Consider the following 19,946-nt stretch of genomic DNA (forward strand, 5'->3'; position numbering starts at 1 on the left):
CGATTCGGCTGGACGTAGCAGCGTTAAAAATTGATCGTTAAACAAACTTTCGTAGTGAAACAATAGCTTGTAAAAAGGTATGTATAGTATGACGAGTTTGAAAAGATGTCTGTTCCGAGTTTGAAACGAGCCAGCTTTTTAACGAAAGAAATTATACATAAATAGGAAAGCTAGCAAATTCAATATTTCTTTATTCAGATTCGCGGAGATCTTTTCAAACCAATCGGACTTGTAATTGTTAATTAAGAAAGTGGTGACTTACTAATCTGAACGATCGTAACACGGAAAGACCTTGCACACCTTCTAAGCCTAACTCCAGCAGCGAGAGAGCGACGATGATAAAATCGAAAATATTCCATCCTTCTTGAAAATAGTATTTGGGACTCATTGCGATTAGCTTCATCCCTGCTTCGATACCGAATGTCGCAGTGAAGAACTGAAATTTTAGTAAGTATGTTGTTAATCTATTCGCCGAACTATGCATGGTTGTTCGGACAAGTAGATTTCGGTGTCGCTTACGTAATTTCCGGTCTTGAGCACCCGTTCCATGTCCTTGTCCATGTCGTGATGATCCAGTGCCATGAAGAGTGTGTTGACAACGATACAAAGGGTGATGAAAAGCTCTACGAATGGATCGAACACCAAAAGAGACACGTATTTTTGAAATTCAAGCCACAACCAGCAGCAGTCCCAGACGCAAAAGATATCGATGCAGCGCAGCACCGCGGCCAACAGTTTGTCCTTGAAAGTGGGCCCTTCTTCGTCGTCGTCTGTCGGAAATCGATAGATCGAAGCTGTAACGCGCGTGTTAGTGATTTTTTCTTGCACCACTCTTTTTGGGGAAAGAGGTTTTAGTTTTTTTTTTTTAAATAATCTCATTTCTCAAGCTTGTTCTTTGTCTCAGACCACAGATTATATACGAACAGGCAGGTGCATGTAGCAGAAACTAAAGGAAAAGAAAAGTAAAAAGGTCACAGTGCCTACGAAGCAACTCGGAGAGACACAATTACTCACAGGGATTCACAGTTCCAATTCAATTTTCATAATCGACGCGTGAGATCGACGAATGAGATAATCGATAAGGCAGAAGCTGATCATAAATGAGTCATTAACTATTATCGCTGTGTTGTAAATAGCGAGATTACACTGGCACACATGTTATGTGTACGGCATTTCAGTGAAAGTGTAATTTCTTTACCGAGGACTGTATTAACTGTTATTTAATGAAATTCAATTGTTGAAGTCAACTACTTCGCGTTCGTTTATACTATTGGCTCTGTGAATTACTGTGCTTATGAGATGCAAGCAGGATAATCGTGAGCTCTATCGGGGGACTGGCGAAACTAAACTAGCAAACGTATAATGCTGTACAGGCTGTTTGCGATCGAACGTAGACTACGTGAAAGAAATGTGCTTCTCAAAGAAACAAAAGCAGAGAAACCTTAAACCAAACGAAACTGAAAAGAACAAGTAACGTTAGATTAATCCTCAACCGGCGTAACGTTGTTCGCAAAAGCGATCTCGAAGTAATCTGTTGCAAGAGGTTTCAGTCTTTCATTCTTTTCCGCCGGTTAAGGATTAACGTTCGAAAAGTGATCACACGATAAGCTTAATCTACAATCCAAGAAATGAATATAATCAACGAAACAGAACTGTAAATAATGAACACTGAAAATCTACTCCTCGACGGTCGCCATATTGTGTGCTGCAGTAGCAGGAATTTCCCCCTCGAAGCAGCCGAGGTGCGACTATGTTTGCGTGCGTTTTTAATCCTCGCTAACTCGGAGCTAGAAAGCTCTAATCGCGATGTCTAGAGCGTTTAGCCGACGTGTGACGTATTTTTGCTCGTAATGAAGCTTCTCTTGGAATCCTACTTTCTTGTTGTGCAGCTTAGGCGAACGCGGTGGTGCCCTCGACACGGCGCGGCGAAGCAAGTGCCGTCAACTCATGATTTATAAACAAACTACAATCCGCTGTAGTTACGGTGGCGATCGAGAGACAGTTCGGTCTCAAAAATGTTGTTTTCTTGAAGGGGGTGGCTTCGTGAAGGAGTTATTAACGAACAATGGCTTCTTTGTATGCCCTCAGGAATCACTCCATTCAAGGAAGCACAACATCTTTGGGACTGTCTTTTCCGAAACTGTCTCTTAGCCGCGACCGTGCGTCGAAGATAAAGCGGAATCCAGGCTCGAAGCGACCAGGACGTCGTGCAGCTGCAGCGAGGATGTTAATCTGTGTCATTGTACCAGGAAACAAACTCTGTTTCCCCAAAAGAAAACTACTACAAACTGTTCTCGGCCCGTCCAAACGGTTCGAGGGCTTACACACGTCGCAGTAAATCGCATTCGTTTAATCACGGGAAAAAAGTGAACGTCGTCGGTGACTTCGATCGAACGTTTCGGCGTCTTCCGTTCTCTGTGACAGTAGACACGAGAGCATAACCCTGGAAACGCACTGGGTATTTGTCAGAGAAGCCCGTGAACTGATATGTAAGATTGCAAGGATCGCACGTGTTCTCGTTTCTTTTCCGTTCTCGGCGCAGTCTCGAAAATCAAATCGAACAGAATAAAAAAAAGAAAAGAACAGTATCGAAAAGAAAGGATATCCAGTCTACTATGTACAAGGCGGTCAGACAGAAAAATATATCTTCAGCACTGAATATATCAACGGATAGAAGAGGAGCAGAAGAGTCTCAACAACGGTGTACATCGAAAAATAGGATGCTCATCACACAAGAGATACACATCTGTGATAAGGGTGATTATACTGGAAGAAATAACGCGAGCCATATATGATTAGGGTCTCGACATTACCTCCTTGCTCGGGAGTACGGCTTTGACGGCCGGCGGCTTGCTCTATAATATTGTTCAGTACCATCACATCTGAAAAAAGATCATTTGGTTCGTTTTAATGTTTCATTGCCCAGCGGCGTTGCAATTAAACGTGAGCACCGATGCGTTTACGTTAATATCGTACCTTCCATGTCAACGGCGTGTCGTTGAGAAGGCCCTATAAACGGATTGTCTTGTTGCTTTGGCTTGCCCATGGGATCATCCAGATCACTCTCCTGAGGATAAATTTTCCAACGTTAATTACATTCGCGGGTAATCTAATTCGCAAGCCCCGGCGGAATTGACGCGTCGCGTGTCGAAACTTGTTATTGCTAAATGGGAGCAACGGCATGCGGTTTATCACGAACCCTTTGTGGACGAGGATGTTTTTAGTACTACAGTAAATTTTCTATAGATGCGAAAATCTTTTCACGATAGATGCGAAAAAAATATCCCCCCCCCCCCCCAACTTAGTAATCTGATCTCGGCTCGGTATATCGGTGTGAACCACTACTAACGCGACGCGGAGAGTCGCAGTCATCGTGCGTCATCATAACGTTACACCAACATTCTATCTTTATTTTCCATTATTCTTTTATGGGACTTTTACGAACATATTCGTGGCATTTTTCTAATGCGAAATGATACCAAACACGATATAATTTCAACTGTATTTAGTGGTTTAATCGACGATGAAAGTTGCGAACGCAACGAAGAACAGCGTATGGGACATTCTTTGAACTGTGCCGGCGACGGCGACACGCTTCGGTCACGCGATACGTATTTCATTCTGTCCTTCTCTATGTTCGGCTCTCTATTGAAGTCTCGCTCGGCGCGTATCTAGACGCAGTCATAAATCAAAAAATAGTGTCCGGGCACGATCGTTGTCCGCTCAAACCCCCGCCTTTGGACAACGAAGGAGCTTTTACTGTACCAAGATCGAAAGATGCGAAGAAATCCCCCCGAGGCGTTCGCATCTATAGAAAATTTACTGTACCAAGGTCGAAAGATGCGAAGAAATCCCCCGATGCCTTCGCATCTATAGAAAATTTACTGTACGTAACAAGGAGAGGTCTCGGTGGTGGGGGACGTTGATTTTAATGAAATTGTTTCTGGTGAATCTAGAGCAAAAATAAGAAGACCCGTGTCCGAGCGTTTTTGACGGGTTTTTGACGCGATACTCACGTAATGGTACTTCTGATTGGAATCCGTGAAATGTCCATTGACCGAAGGTGGTCTGACCGATCTGGTCCTCAGCTGGCTCTCCTTGGTCATCGGTTTGCCGGCGTTGGCCAGGCCGCTGAAGAGGTCACCGTGGGACGTGTACGAGAACCGGGACGTGTGCGACGTGTACGACGAGTGCCTAGAGCCAAGATTCGCATAGTAACCGGACACCACGATGATACCGTTCTCCTCGGACATCGGGGTGACCGCGTTCGAGTCGTCCGCGAACGGCAGATGTTCCACCGCGTCCAGGTAAGTCGAGAGGACCAACGGCTTCCGGTCACCGCCCGGAGGCGTGACAAAACGTCCGCGGCCGTTCCTAATCGCGAACTGATGGCTACCGCGACTGCTCCGACGGATATTGAACGGTGAGCCAGGTAGACTAAGGCTCGCCTGAAATTACAACAAGGCGGACCACCACTTTTCTCTATCGCCGTTCTGATCGTCGTCGTCGTCGTCGTCAAAGGATGTTCGATCGCCGGAGGATGGGCGCGTGGAAATCAGGATCAGGGGATGGCGGGCTGGCAGGTTGTGAAACAAGACGGTCGACTCTCTTTCTCTCAAAATATTACACAACCTCGAGCAACAATCGCGTACAAGCGACTGTTCAATCTCCAGGTTCAGCTATATCAAACACTCAACGAAACGAATATTGCTCGAAAGCGCAGCCGTCTTATCAGCGACTCGATCGCTCTCCCTAGATCACGGAGAATCATAAAACCGTGGGCGCTAAGTCAAGCTGGCTATAAGGGTAATATCATGTGAATGCCTCCCCGCATCACGATGCAGTAATTCTTTGTATATTTATGTACAGTGGTGGTTGCGAGAAAAGGCTTCGTACGAACTCTCTCGTACAGACAACATCGGCGATGTTTCGAGTTGGGAATCGAGTTTGTCGTTGTTTCGTTCTATACTCGTTCGGTTCAGTGTTCATCGTTCAGGATCCGATGTTTGTTGGTTACGGCTCGGCGATCGGGACCGGTCTATGTGTCGAATGATTCGGTCGTATGATCTAATGAGTCGAGAGACTATCTACCGCGATCTTGTTGTGGATGGTGGCGTGTATGAATGAGGCATGGTCAAAAAGTCAAAACCGGACTCTGTCAGTTTTCTTGCGACAACGGGAACGAGATAATATATTGTATATCCAAGTGTCACTTTTCTTTTCCATGCGAATTTTCGCAAGGGAACTGACAGAGTCCGGCATCTTTTTGATCACGCCTCGCATGTATAATATGTATGTATGTCGATTGCACGGAGACTGTAAGCTACGATGAAGAAGAATATCTACGATGCGTCTCTCGCTGATGGATTTCAAGTTCGAGACTGACTCATGATCATCTATCCACCATACCGACACGTCAGACAACGGACGTATTGACATGATATGTATACGGATCGTGAACGCTGTTGTGTACAGCTATTTAAGTACGTACGCTCGGCGCTGACAGACACGGTCGTGACACACGTACCTTCCGCGGGCTTTCCTGGTAGGCATAAGTAAACTGGCCATTAGCGGCGCGAGAGACCTTCAGAAAAAAAGAAGAAAAGACATCTCCTACCAAACGGCTCGTAACGGTGGTCTATTTGTGTACACCAAGGAGGCACTCGATACGGATATAATAATATACATAAGATGTTCATGTTGATGCTAGCAAAAAGCGTACATAGCACAGAAGAGCAAGATGTTGTTCACGCAGAAATGATTACAGCTGGTCGCGACAGACTGGGCTACAGAGATGTTTCTCTACCTCGTGATTATCAGAACGGGAGACACGAAGATCGGTGGTGGGATCCCTCGATCGAAGGATTCTGTGATCGACTCGCGACGCAGAAATCGTACAATCAATTTCGAAACGAATACAAACAGCTATCCCGTTCCTTTTATTTATTTTATTTGCAATTTTTGTCGTTGTTGAAGTTCTCGAACGATTACGGTGTGCCGACAGTTCGTATCTCCTTTCTCTATTAGATCACATGCGTTCGCATGCAAGACATCACAATGGCGATCAAGACGACTGTTCACGTGGATGTAGCGTCGATCTGGATACTCTTACACGCAGAGCCGCGAGCGACACGTAAACTTAAACGAGCTTTAAGCTCAGCGTTACAACTGGAAAGACAAGTTTGCGAGTAAATCAACCAAACGGAAAAACAAGATGTCTGAAAGCGTCCTAAACGATGTACCGTACGGCAAGCATGCTACAGAGCGACAGACTTTAATGGAAGGGCTCGACTCGTCGAGATCAGCCAAACGATCCTTTTCTTTTTTTTCTTTTTTTGCGATATATTGGCTATTATTTATTTGAAATTATTCGAAACCTTCTCAACAATATCTTCCCTACTTTCAAAGCTCACAAGCCCGCCACCAGGTTTCGTCAAGCTCTTCTCACACCCTAACACTTGGGTACCATTCTTCATCTCTATCCTCTGCCCTCCTAACCTTACTTGCCTCCTCGATCATACCAAACTCATTCTGTGAAACCGTTCATTGACCATCCAGTCCTCGAACCGTCAAAATACTATTGCTTCAACAGTTAAAGTTCATTTTCGGTGTTTCGTAAACGGAGAGAAGTTTATGCGAACACTTGTTCTTAGTCTTCTTCGACGGTGTCGACAGTTTAATGCGTTTTAACCGCGCGTTATGGATTGTCAAAGCTTTCTCTCTGTATTTGTTTCTTGGGGATTCAAATTTTTTCAATTTCTTCATTCGTAATTGAAGCTTTTTCAATGCTGGAACCAAATATTTGTTGACGAAGCTGTTTCCACAGAAAGATGTAGAGCAAGTAATGTTTCACAATAAAATTCCCTCCGTTTCTCGAACATCGCGAGTAGAATGTACCGACGAGTCGAGTCAAGATCGAGACAGCCTCGCGTGAACTGCTCTCGTAGAAGCGAGGTCGGGGTAATAAGTTAGTAGGAACCACGTACATTACGTCAAGGGGAAGGATAAATCGATGGTGACCTTCGACGGTCAGATACTTACGGCGCTGACTTTTCTAACTTTAGTGGTGGTCGTGTGATTGTTGATCTGAGTCACCCTGTCCGACTGTATTTCCTTGTTGTTGTCGTCGTTCCCTCTGTCCTGACCGACGTACAGCTCGTAGCTCTGGCATGAGAAATTCGATGGCGATTTGACAATTTGATCCGCGGCGTGGGCAGCACAAGCTGCTTGCTGTGCCGCCTTCCTCGCAGCAGCCTCCCTCGCAATCGCCTTGTTCTCTCTCGCCAGAGCCTGCTTTTCGGCTTGCTGGTTTCACGAAATCAAACGAAATCACAGTTATTTCACTGCGAACCTCTAGAACTCGTTATAAATTTTTGATATACAGTTCTGTCTCGGAAAGTGTCGTACCCTTGTGGCTTCCTCTTGAGCAGCCTCCTCTTCCTCGGCTTTCTTTTGCAATTCGTCGTACGACATCGCGACAATAGCGAGAATCAAGTTCACGAGATAGAACGAGCCAAGAAAAATGATGACGATGAAGAACAGCATGTGCCACGGCCCGGCCGATCTTAGTACCAACTGATACAAGTTTTCCCAGTAGTCTTGAGTCATCAGACGAAAAGCAGAGAGTAAGGCCCAGCCGAAGGTGTCGAAACTCGTGTAGCCGTAATTCGGATTGTCGCCGTATCCTTGTAAACACGTGTAGCCAGGAAGGCACTGCCTGCAAGATCGAGCGAAAATCATCAATACAAATTTAAACGTGAATTATACACTCCTCAAAAGAATTTAGGGATCACTTCTGCGAACCCGAAAAATTGCTCCCACTTTACGTGATCAAAGAACTTTCGATAGAAATGAGGTAGAGCGATGAAATTTTTTAAAAATTAAAGCTGAAACTTGGCAGAATATGGGAAAATAGGGAGATTATCGTACGAACATTTTTTAACCTCGAGAAAATTCGTTAAACATGTAGAATTTCAAGAAAATGTGGTTTCCCCAGTACCACGGGCGGAAAATTTTTTTTTTAACATGCTATATATTATTTCCCGTAGATTTTTTCACGCCGATTTCAAATCTGGTCTCAAAATTTGTCTACGACCTCAGTATTTTGCAAGAAATCGATTTTTGTGAACAAAACTAATGTAATAATATTTTCGTTAAACAGATTTGAAACAGCGTGAAAAAATCTACGGGAAATGATACAAAGCATGTTAGAAAAAAATTTTCCGCCCGTGGTACTGGAGAAACCACATTTTCTTGAAATTCTACATGTTTGACGAATTTTCTCAACGTTAAAAAACGTTCGTACCATAATCTCCCTATTTTTCCTATATTCTGCAAAGTTTCAGCTTTAATTTTTTTTAAATTCCATCGCTCTACCTCATTTCTATCGAAAGTTCTTTGATTTTGAATCGAGTTTGGTCCAAATTTTTCACTGTGCGCCGGCGCGCGGCGGTAACGTATTCAGAGACGTCAGGCAGCCGCTGTACGTGGCGCGCTAATTTCTGCGAAGCACTAACTTCAAACACAGCTGCCGTAGGTAAAAAATTGTCGCAGCGAGTTCATGGGGTACTCAATCGAATCGGCAGAATCTCTGCTTCAATCTGACGTTCGGATCATGGTATTATGATCATTTCTCGCCGAGATATAGCGAGTTAAAGGAAAAATGGAAATTGTGCATTTTTTCAGCATATTTTCCGAAACACCTGGCATATCGAAATGTTAATGAAATTGAAAAAAAGGAGTGCCTTGAAGAGGAAGAAACGCTCTTTTTATTGCTTTTTTGCTCAAGATTCTACGATAATTTTTTCGCTTTCTAGAGCCAGTTAAGGTTAAAAAGCCCATATTTACTTCAATGTTGAATAACTCGAATAAAAAAAATCGCACAGTATTCAACAACCACACAATTTACACAGGAAAGATAGCCCTTCCAAATGATATTAACGCGATCTATAAAAAAAATTTTTTGCTCCCCGTATGATGTTCCAAAGTTGCACAAAATTTTTGTTAACCGTCAATGTTGTCTTCATCTTGCTATAACTTTGTAAAAAACCAACATAGTAACAATTTGAAACAAAGCCTCTGAAACTAGAGGTTTCAGGCTTTCAAATCATTCTTTAACAATATCGATACAGCAATTTTTGACGGATTTATGATCACGTAAAGTGGGAGCAATTTTTCGGGTTCGCAGAAGTGATCCCTTAATTCTTTTGAGGAGTGTATTAGACCATGAGCATCGAGAAATTCTAATAATAACAATGCATTGTCGAACGTTGGATCAATACGATTATGCAACAAAATTGCATAATAATTATGGACCATTGGGTCGATGAAAATGGTAAAGAATGATAATTACCCTGCTCCAGATGAATTTCCACACAAGGGCATGTTTTTCGCTTCGTCCACGTACCAATTAGCTAGAGGAAGGAAAAAAGCGAAATTACTAATAATACTGGTATAATGACTAAATCACTAATAATATAAACTTAATAATACAGGTTTTGTACTCGAAATTCACCATTTTGTACTGCGGTGAGGTGACTCACCACGATAGATGATATTCACGTATTTGCACACCGAACGGTGAAGAATTTGGTTCGTAAAAAAAAAGGTGAACTCGACCTGTTTAAGGGTGAATTTGTGGCGCAAGACCTGTAGGAAGAGAGCAGAGCAAGGCTACATACTTTCGTTACTAACGAATCGCTCCCAGTTTTCGGCGGTGAGATTACCCCAGGAGCCGTCCTCAGGAAAGTTTTTTATACACTTTTGCGTGAGAACCCCCATGTAAATCTGGAGGCCCATCAGCGCAAAGACGGAAAGAGAGAACATCGTCAGGATTATCACATCGCGCAGGTTCTTCACGGATTCTATCACAGCGCCGACAATGGTTTTCAGACCTAGACAACGAGAGAAAAGGACAGTGGGCTCAGTTGGGCATTCCGTCAGCTTCAGCCGTCGACTTGGACAGACCGGTTTCATTTCAGCGCGGGGAAATAGGGGATGATGGGCTGACAATAGTCGAGAATGATGATTCGGGACGCCCCATCGAGGGAGAATATGGAGATCGAGAACATTCAGGGACAAACGTTCGGACACGCGCGGCAATCGGGATCGGATCGGTGGAAGAAAGGCTTGGGACAACGGTGATCGATGATCAACAGTGAAACATTGATCGACGTGTCGGATTCTTGGGAAGATTCTGTCGCTTTTCAGAATGTACTGATTTTCTTGGACACGGTCGGCCACGCGTTCTTCTTGCGCGTAGCCTAGGCTACGTTCGCTGTTACGTTAAGTTCTGCAGGGAAAACATTATTGTACGATGCAACAAACTTGGATCCTGATTAACGATCTAGGCTTGTTCCCGAGTATGCATCGTATTCATTTCTTTCAAAGAACAGTCGGAGCAAAACTAAACTCGTTCGTGTTTCGTTGCTCGAGACGTTTCCGTGTGGATGATTAAATCAGTACGATCATACAAAAAGCAAAATTGTGCAATAATACGTTAAAGATACCAACAGTATACGTTCTAAAGATGGCGAAGCGTAAGCTGTAACAACAGAAATGATGGTTATGTCGTGAATAGAACAAGACAGAAAAGAGTGTACTAGCCGAAAACGAAACGAAACTGTTTTTGCGAAAGATACATTGTCGGTAATCAAGACGAATTAAACAATACGCAATCAAAGGAAAGATTCTCGTTTCGAGGAAAACGGAAGTGTCCAATGTGGGGCTGTTCGATGGTCGGCATCCTCCATGTTTCCCCGACGCGGCACCGTGAATCTACGATCGTTAGTAAATAATAAAGTGGTTTGCAATTGTGGTCGACGGAAACGAGCACGAAGAAAGCGACAGAACTCTCCCACGGAACCCGATAACTCGATAAATGACTCGATACCGATGAATGAGCGCGACAGATGGAAGACTGATGAGAAAAAATGACGGCGTGACAGAAACGAAAGAAATAATTGTATATCGGAACAGATCGAAAAGTATTATAGAACAGGCGTTATTATCGGTGATGAGTTTGCGAGAGATGTGTACAGCGACCGCGACAATATTGTGTTCTATGACTTTTTCTAATTAGTATATATCTGCGTCTACGACCAATTCTATTTCACTAAGCATACCTGGTACAATAGCGACAGTCTTCAAGGCTCGGAGGACTCGAAATGTCCTGAGAGCGGCAAGGTTGCCTAGATCTATGCCCATCGTCACATAACTGCAATACACCCGAACATCACACACATTACAGTGATACAAACAAAAAAACAAAACGTTAGAAAAGAGAGTTCAGGATAATTAACGTTACTCAAAGGGTTACTCGCTACTGTTTCCTATGGCCTACCAAAAGTCTGCTCGGAACTGCGTGTATCGTAAAGGTAGCTATTACTGCATGCACGATGATAATTTAATGTCGACGGCAACACGAGAACCACCGTTTTCTAGTTCTTCTTCCCGAATCGCACATCCGTTTCATCGAATCTTCCCGACTTCTGCTCGTCGAATCGACAATTCTTCACACGTCGCACGACAATTACGATATCAGAAAGATCAAAATTTAATAAATTATTTACGCATTAGTACAAAGAACGAAGGCAAATTGACAGCTAATGGATCAAGAATGAAAAGATCGTGTGAAAATTGTGAAAATTGACAAGAATCATCGAAACGATACAGTGAATTCTCGTCGGGTATTCTCGCGCTGCCAGTTACAATAGTCGAGTACTCGTTACACCGAATAAATACACGTATTGACCAATATCTATCAACAATTACTTAATAATATATGTTATAGAAAAGGTATATATAATATAATAGTCTAAACTACAACAATTAATAAGAGTGATTGAATCGAATCGACGTATAGGACTAGTCTAAACCAACATTACGATGATTAATCAAAAATGGTGTATACTCTTCGGTCCGAGGTAACTAGACATAATACTTAAAAGTCTCTAAATCCCCTATCTAGGTGAACTAATACTCGTATAATACCTGTTACGTATTCGTGTGATTATTACGTATGGTTATGTCAAAGTTTGCTTCATGTATTTACAGAATACAATCGGCCAAAGTATGTGTGTAACATGAGACAGAGAGATAGAGGTAGATAGATAGATAGATAGATAGATAGATAGATAGATAGAGAGAGAGAGAGAGAGAGAGAGAGAGAGAGAGAGAGAGAAAAGAGAAGAAAGTACTGAATTACAGTGGTGTAGTATAGTTACTCGATGCTACACGAATCTCCATAGCGTACTCAAGGTATCTAGCGAATGTCTACGGTTCACAACCTTTGATTCACTAAATTCGAATACTAAGTATTCTGTTCGGCGAACCGGCGATATCTTTCCTCTCGAAATCGGTCCTGACCGCTCGCCTAAGATCGCCGTCACGTTTGTTCGGATCTACCTCGTGGGCCTCTCGGAATGTCAAACAACAGTAATCAACAGTTTTGACAGGCAATCGGACAGAACTGAAATTGATGCGAGTCCTAGGCGACCGCGGATCATACCGATTCAACGAGTGTGTTACACATCTTGAGTCAACTATATTTATATCGTCGACGTGAGTCGATCGGACAGAATTATTTCCCGTATCACGTTAGACCGTCGACTTATTAGCCTAAACAAGACTGTTCTACGAACATCGATGGCCGATCTCAAACACTGTTACACGTAGCTTTGCAGAGGAAAAAAAATGATTAAAAGGACTCGTTCAATCTAGTCGATCTCTCTTTTCGAAAACTATATGCACCTTCTCCCCGGATTTTCTATTCTCTTTCGTCACACGCTGTGTACTCTACCATTTGTCGTTCTTTTCTCATTTTCTGTTTAACGTTCGGGTTTCGCTTTTCTTTTTCTTGTCTTTGTGTTCATTTTTCTTTCTTTTTTCTTTTTGGTTATTAAAGAATAAGTTTTTAACTACTCACGCTAAAGCTATAACTACGAAGTCGAGCCAATTCCATGCATCTCTAAGATAGGTAAAAGGCTGCAGAATGAAACCCCTCGCCATCACCTTAACGGCGGACTCAAATGTGTAGATGCCCGTAAATATCACTCTGAAAACAACAAACACACCACTCAGCTTTAAAATGCATTTTGTTGCGCGCTTCGACGAGTTCTCTACTGCCTAATCGCTGCACTGTTCCGTCGCACTTGCGCTCGAGGTTGCATCGGCGATACTGCTCACATCGCCGAAAGGATCCTACGCCTACCTCGTGGTCAATCATTTTCTCCCGAATTCGGATCTACTGTCTCGATCGTTTCTAGACTGTGGATCTTTATGCTTTAAGTTACCCCAACGTCTTCAGCGTACTTAATCTTTTTTTTGAAACAGAAGTTTTGAGCTAACCATAGTTTTCTGAACTGTGGATAACAATGTGGTCGACGACCATTCGAGGTTGCATGAAAATCTGCAGTCTGTTACATTTTCTAATGGGTTCTTCTGGGAAGTAGCGATGGGTTCGAGAGCTCGAGTTTGTCTTGTCTTTGACTGAATGCATACTTTCTCACTTATTCCATCTATTCATTTTACCCAAATGATTTGTTGTTCGCATTAAATTGATCGAAAAGTTCGTTCTAGGGAAACCGGACGAACCTTCTGACCATCCTAATGCCATTATATTTGTGATCTATTTCAAATATCTTCTCTATTCTATCATTTTTATTATTATATACGACAAACACAGTTTTTTCTGTCATATTCGAAATGGCATCATGGCTAGGTTATGAGACACCATAGTGGTTGGGTTGTGAGACACTAGTTTTTTGTACTAGAAACGAACTAGAACTGTCAAATATCGTTGTTTGTGTTAGAATTAAGTGTTTATTTGTCATTCAACGTTTGTTTTGGTTTATTTTTTGAATTTATACTCGTGTCAACTCCAAGAAAATCGTCCGCAAACAAAGAAATTAATTTTAATGCCGTGCTTAGTGCCGTTAAAGATCATTTGTTGGAGAAGAAAGGCATAACAAAGGCTGCCAGAGAATATGGCGTTGATAAGAGCACGTTACAGCGTTATGCGAAGAAAGTTGACAGCCATTTTGACGATATTTCCACAGTTTGCAATGAAGAATTGATGGAATTTTTGCGCATATCTCATATGCACATACCATCGAACATGGTATGTTTTTTGTTATTTTTTTTCTGTTTTCGGTTTCTACTGATAATAAATTGCATTTTCCACGCTTCGTTTAGGTTTTTTCCAATTTCTTGCCATTCTTTTTAACTTCTTTCGCCACTTAATGTCTTTAAAATGAATAAAAATTCATTTTTGCTTAAAGTTACATAGGTTTTACTTTATATTTTACCACTTTTAGTTGATTTTTTCGAGTGTCTCACAACCCAATTACTTTTTTCAGGAAGCCAAAAATAATGTCCTCGGAAAAGTGGCCATAAAATTTTACTTGTTGATCAAATCACTAAACATTTTTCGTATAAAAGTTGCGTATTTCCTTCACCTTTCCAACGGTATATAAAACTCTTTGATATCTTCATCAAGCAAAAAGTTACAGCCCAAAAACAAAACCCGTCTCACAACCCAACCACCTCCCTTATATATTAGGTTGTGGTCTTGATATCAGTTGTTACACTATGAAGTTAAAAATATAGGGTATCATTTAGAAAAAATCGGAATTTCGTTATCATTATTTCCTTATCATCAACCCATCGCTACTCGCCGAGAAAGGTAATTATCGATCTACGATCTAGATCCTTTCCGGTGAGCGGTGTCGCTTCTGCGAAACTACACGATAGTGTCCGATCGGTTGTCGGTGTCTGATCAATCTCGGATCGCCGTGGACGATGAATTCTATCGAGAGCACGACCCGAGCGAACAATGATTACCTCGGCAAACTATTTAGCGCACGAGACAGATACATTATCATCGACACCGTTTGTTTCTATGGATCATCGCTTACGGATTACTCGCACAGATCGGTCATGTACTACGTCTACCTCTAAGAGAGACTAGAACAAAACTTACCAACGGATATACAATTTATCACATGTCTCTACTCATATAATATATGTATATTTAGAGCTATAACACGTAGAACATCGCTTCAAAAGTATTCTATTCGTTACAAAACAAAACGTGTACTCGCCGTAAGCTTTCGATGGCTTTCCTATCTAAACAAACGTCAATCAAAGGCTCCGAGAAGAATCGAGGAAAAGAAAGAAACAGGACGGGGTGGTGGATTGTGGACGCTAACTCCTTGATTAATCACCATTGGATACAGGAAACGTAAATAAACTGGCACGTGGAAAAATATCTGTTACCATTAAAATCAGTAAAACTTGTTTTTACTTTCGTTAATTTTTAATAGATTTGCATTGAATTGCAAGCTGAAAAAATGGCCACCGTTGACCACGACCGGCGAGCGTTTTAAAATGGAGCCGAAAGATATGCTCGTACAGGTCTCCGAAATAAATAAAAATTAAAAAGAAAGGAAACTCAGAGAAACGGTGAGAGTAGGCAAAGAGATAAATCGAGGTCTCGCCTTTGTTTCGGTGCTATCGAACGCACGAGACGAGGACGTATGAACGATACTCACTCCGTAGACTCGATGGTGGGCGTAGTGGGCATGATCATGAGTATGCAGTTAACCAATATTGTAGTGATAATGAAGAGGGAGAACAGTGGGTGAACCAATATGTAAATGGCCACGCGTCGTATCGGGTTGAACGGGTCGAGGATCCACATCGCGTCTGTCGCTGAGAACCTGAATATGTCCTTTCCCTTGCTGATGACGACGAAGGTCTGAAACATACGACATTCCTCGAGATAAAACCAGCCGAAAACGACGATCTTCTTAACACTAGATTCACGGGGTTGGTGTTAAAAGTAACACCAATCTCAATCCTACAAAGAATGAATAGACTGCGGATCTTTATGCAAAATAAAAAATGTTTGCATTGATTGCCAGACACAGGAGCCATATCAAAATTTCATTTTTCTTTTAATTATCTTATTAAGGTAGGAAACTAATACACTGGTGGCCTTAAATCTTTTTAAGTGTAGATTTATAGTGGAGCTGCGAGCATCGATGATAGCGGCGCGGTGAAAAGAAACCAACATTCGTGACAACATTCCGACACATACTAATGAAAAAGTACATATGTATTTTCTTTGTTTTTCTTTTTTTTTCACCGCACAGCTAACCTCGCTGCTCCACTATAAATCCACCCTGATACCTCCACTGTTTTAAATTGTACGTGACCATTTTTGTTATGAATGCATAAACTCAGCAGTCTAAGAATGAAGCATCTCCGCTGTATAACTGTGTTATATTGAACGGAACTGTTCCTTGTCTGCGAATATCGGTGATTTTTGGGGAAAACAGTTACCCTTTGGTTATGATAGAAAGTATCGATATCCTCGAGAGGTGTGGAGGCCAGCTCGGGTGGAAATTCGTTGTGCAGTCGGACCGGGATCGGTGCTCCTTGCTCGAGCAGCGGATCCGCCTGAGGACCCTCGTCCTCGTCCTCGTCGTCATACCGTACCTGTGAAATCGAGAACACGTGTAAGTCCCGGCCGGCCTCGGCGAATGCCGAACTATCTATGTAGAAAAAAAAGTATATAGAGCTCTTTTATACGTTGCAATAAATCATCGTTACCGTATAGACGTGCCTTAGATCGAATTATATACAAAATATACGCGCGCTATAATCGTCGTCCATGTGTTCACCTCTCCGTGATTCAACAAGGATTCGTCGAGTGACTGAGAGGAAAAGGGTGAAACAAATATTTCCAATACGACGATCCCGACAGAGATCGCCTCGCGTTTATATCCTCGATCCACGAAAAAGGTATCTCTGATCCTGTAAATACTTGATGGTCCGCTGGAAACATGTCGCCGCGATATCTTCCGTTGAGCCATTGTTTGAAAAGTTTACATTAACCACACGTAACTATTCAAAGACATAAGATTGAGAAAACGAGTTTTCCGAATTTTCCTGAAAATCTATGACCTGATACAGGAAAATCTTGTCGAATTTAATGTAGAAGTCAGAAGGCCGAGAGTGAGACGAAGAAGCTTCCGGAGAGAACTCAGCGGACGCTATCAAGGAGGCCTATTTCCATCGGACCAGCCAGTAAGTATATGCGCGTTGATAATACGCGGGCTTGGAAATATTCATTTGTATCGTCTTCTATGTGTGCACCGGTTATTCATAACCCGCTTCTAGATGAGCTTCTCTATGCGTCGTATCGTTCGTATTGCGTTCAGTTGTGCATCGCAAGACAACGTCCCGAGCTTCAAGGCAGGCGACTTTGGTTCGAACAATCGTACAAAATGGTGGCCGACGATGGTTTTCAATACGGGTCCATCAATCGTGTGAGAGTCTCACGAATCGGAAGTGAAGCGATCGCCGTCTTTCCGTAGCATTGATCGTCGCGCGGCCCGACGAGTGTCAATTTATTTTCGTTACCCGATCCCGGCCCGTTAATTATTAATACCCGACGAGCTTTTATCGCGGTTAGGAAACTAAAGTGTAGAAGAAATAAACACACACACACACACATACAGCAGTGTGTCTTTTTTAAACTAATGCTGTCAATGTTACAGAAATGGCGGCGAGTGTCACACCCCGTTTTTGCACGTACATACGTGTACTTTACCGATAGTACGACGTTGCCCCACATTTTTTCTTTTCCTACTTTGGAAGCATCGGGAACATCTATTCCGCGTCTAGTCTGAAAAGCAGCTACGGCGACTAGTCGTATAGAAGCCGGTCTATATACGTGTGTACAGTACGGAATTGGTGCTAAAAGCGGGTCGTGAACATACGAACCTGGTGGAGGTCCACGTGATCCCTGCTCGTTTCCGCTCCCTCTCACCCGAATTTCTCTCGAGAGTCATTATTAGAAATTCGAGGTATGCCCACCTGGTTCTTTCTCGGTTTCGTTTCGTTTCTTTTTCTCTCTTTCGTTTTCTTGCGTTTATCCTCGCACGGCGAGGACGCTTACCGAATTCGAACCCGCGACAACTGTCCCGCAGTCGCAAGACAAAACGCACACGAGCAACCCGCTTCCCGACTCATGCGTCACCCCTTCGTCGCGGTTACTCCGGTTTCGTAATTCTTAACCCTTTGTATCTTTATTACTGACACGATAGTTTAAACTCGATCGACAATTTCTCATTTTCACCGGAACCGAATCGAAAAATACGCGTTCTCGTCGATTCGCCTTGCAACGAGAGACTCGCTGACTCGTCGAGAGAAACAAGATAATTGTCCCTTGAAATGCCAATTACTTTCGACTCAAACTAGAAGCGTTGTCTTTTTCTTTCTTTGTTTTTTTTTCGTTCGAAAGACCGAGGAGACTGATCGCAATCGTTGCACCTAGGCTACGTATCGAAGACTATCTAGAAGCGTTTCACATTAAAGAAAGAAAGATCGTTCGCCCAGTTGGATGCACATACACGAACTTCCTACGCCTAATAACGATCTATGACTAAGGTTGTATCATGTGTACAGTCTACCTAGATCTAATTTACGCAAGCGAGACGTGTCTGTCGATGAATATTCAGGCCGAGCATTACTGGGCAGAGCGGAGCACACGATGCGGCAGGACACGTTCGTCGTCGTCGTCGTCGTCGATTGGTTCGTTCTTTTTTTTCTTTTCTCGCTCGAGACGTTGAATAGAAACAAGCAAGAGCGATCCTTGAGTAGGCTCGTTTCGGATCAATCAGGATAAAATTGCCTTCGTCTGTCAAAAATCCGTCTATTGTTTCGGAAACGCGAGCCTCCTCGAACTACAGGACGAGCGGGAGACTAAACGAACGCTGTTTGCAATGTATCGCTGAACGCTTCGATTTTTTCGTCCGTTCTCGCCCGATACGAGCGAAATCGTCTTTCGAACCCCCTGTCCGATTAGTTAGCCAATGAAATTCTAAATGGAACAAATTGAATTTCGTAGGTAGCTGCTCGTTGTTCGCCCTGTATTTCCAGAGGCAGAGAGGCGAGTTTAGAGAGGAGTTTTCGGAGCGTTTCGCGTCCGTCGAGAGAGCGCGCGCGCTCGGTTTCGAGCCGTAGAAAAATTCATTTCCGAAAAGCATCACGGACAGATCGAATTTGCGGTGGCCGAGAGAGTTACACAACGGGTGGTCGCGGGATTTCCCGCGATCGATGTATTTGATGCGGAGGAGCATCGTTTCGGGCCGAGCAACTGTATTGCGACGTGGTCGGCGATAAATCAATACGATCCCAGAGGAGAGAGAGAGAGAGAGAGGCTACGCCACCGCGATCGTGTGTAAATTTCGCGCATCTTTCGCCACGGTTCCTGCTTGCTTTTCGAGGCGCGCGCGATTAATGAGTAGTAGAGAGAGAAAGAGAGACGAAAAGAAGAAAAAAAAATAACGAAGATTATTATAGCACGTACATAGTATACAAAGTCTCAGCGGCAAGCATTGCGGATACGGCATACGATCTACATATGTATATGTATGTACATAGAAGCGTTTTTATTTCTCAGGCGGCGGCGGCGGCTGCGATCTCTAACGCCAGACGTACGACACTCGAGAAGAAAAGAAAACGGACGCTGCAATTGTTTTCTCTCATTACGGTTGTTCTTCCCTTCGGTCACGGGACCTGATTAAATTTCTTCGTGCCGCTGAAGGATAATTGCAGGCTGAATTCTGTTGCTTCGTAAATCTAATTCGACTGCGAATAGTTAAATGAAAACGTTGCTCGAGTAAATGTCCCTGTCGCGATCGCGTCCCCATTAACAATCTACAACTTTCTCCCCGTCGTTGCCGGTTTTACAAGAAATTTTCAGCCTGACCCCTGCGTTACGATCGATTTTACGTTGATGTAATCTTCAGAATTCTCTAGAGGAAGAAGAAGAGAATTTGTAGATATGTCCAAGTTATTCTGTAATAGTTGCATATTAACGACGATAATATAGAATTTCATTTCGGTCGAAAGAATCTCGATTTTACTCGTTACAC

At 43.0% G+C, this 19,946-nt stretch overlaps 1 protein-coding gene across 32 annotated transcripts in view; it reads right to left on the reverse strand.

The window, feature by feature from the left end:
• Para (sodium voltage-gated channel paralytic) overlaps positions 1-19,946 on the reverse strand; it is a 66,762-nt gene that overhangs the window by 22,807 nt on the left and 24,009 nt on the right. For 9 of the 32 annotated variants that reach the window (XM_076427523.1, XM_076427529.1, XM_076427527.1 and 6 more), the window contains 14 exons: positions 16,345-16,500; positions 15,552-15,757; positions 12,926-13,054; positions 11,124-11,215; positions 9,681-9,893; positions 9,353-9,413; positions 7,408-7,717; positions 7,042-7,305; positions 5,492-5,584; positions 4,017-4,448; positions 2,977-3,067; positions 2,814-2,882; positions 520-794; positions 263-436 (listed from right to left, as the gene is read on the reverse strand). In XM_076427523.1, the coding sequence (XP_076283638.1) occupies positions 263-436; positions 520-794; positions 2,814-2,882; positions 2,977-3,067; positions 4,017-4,448; positions 5,492-5,584; positions 7,042-7,305; positions 7,408-7,717; positions 9,353-9,413; positions 9,681-9,893; positions 11,124-11,215; positions 12,926-13,054; positions 15,552-15,757; positions 16,345-16,500 (2,565 nt within the window). Of the gene's footprint in view, positions 1-262; positions 437-519; positions 795-2,813; positions 2,883-2,976; positions 3,068-4,016; positions 4,449-5,491; positions 5,585-7,041; positions 7,306-7,407; positions 7,718-9,352; positions 9,414-9,680; positions 9,894-11,123; positions 11,216-12,925; positions 13,055-15,551; positions 15,758-16,344; positions 16,501-19,946 lie in introns of those variants that run through there. The other 23 variants (XM_076427544.1, XM_076427551.1, XM_076427543.1 and 20 more) reach the window with 8 other exon arrangements.

The sequence above is a fragment of the Lasioglossum baleicum genome, chromosome 7, assembly GCF_051020765.1.
Source record: "Lasioglossum baleicum chromosome 7, iyLasBale1, whole genome shotgun sequence".
NCBI classification, from domain to species: Eukaryota; Metazoa; Arthropoda; class Insecta; order Hymenoptera; family Halictidae; genus Lasioglossum; species Lasioglossum baleicum.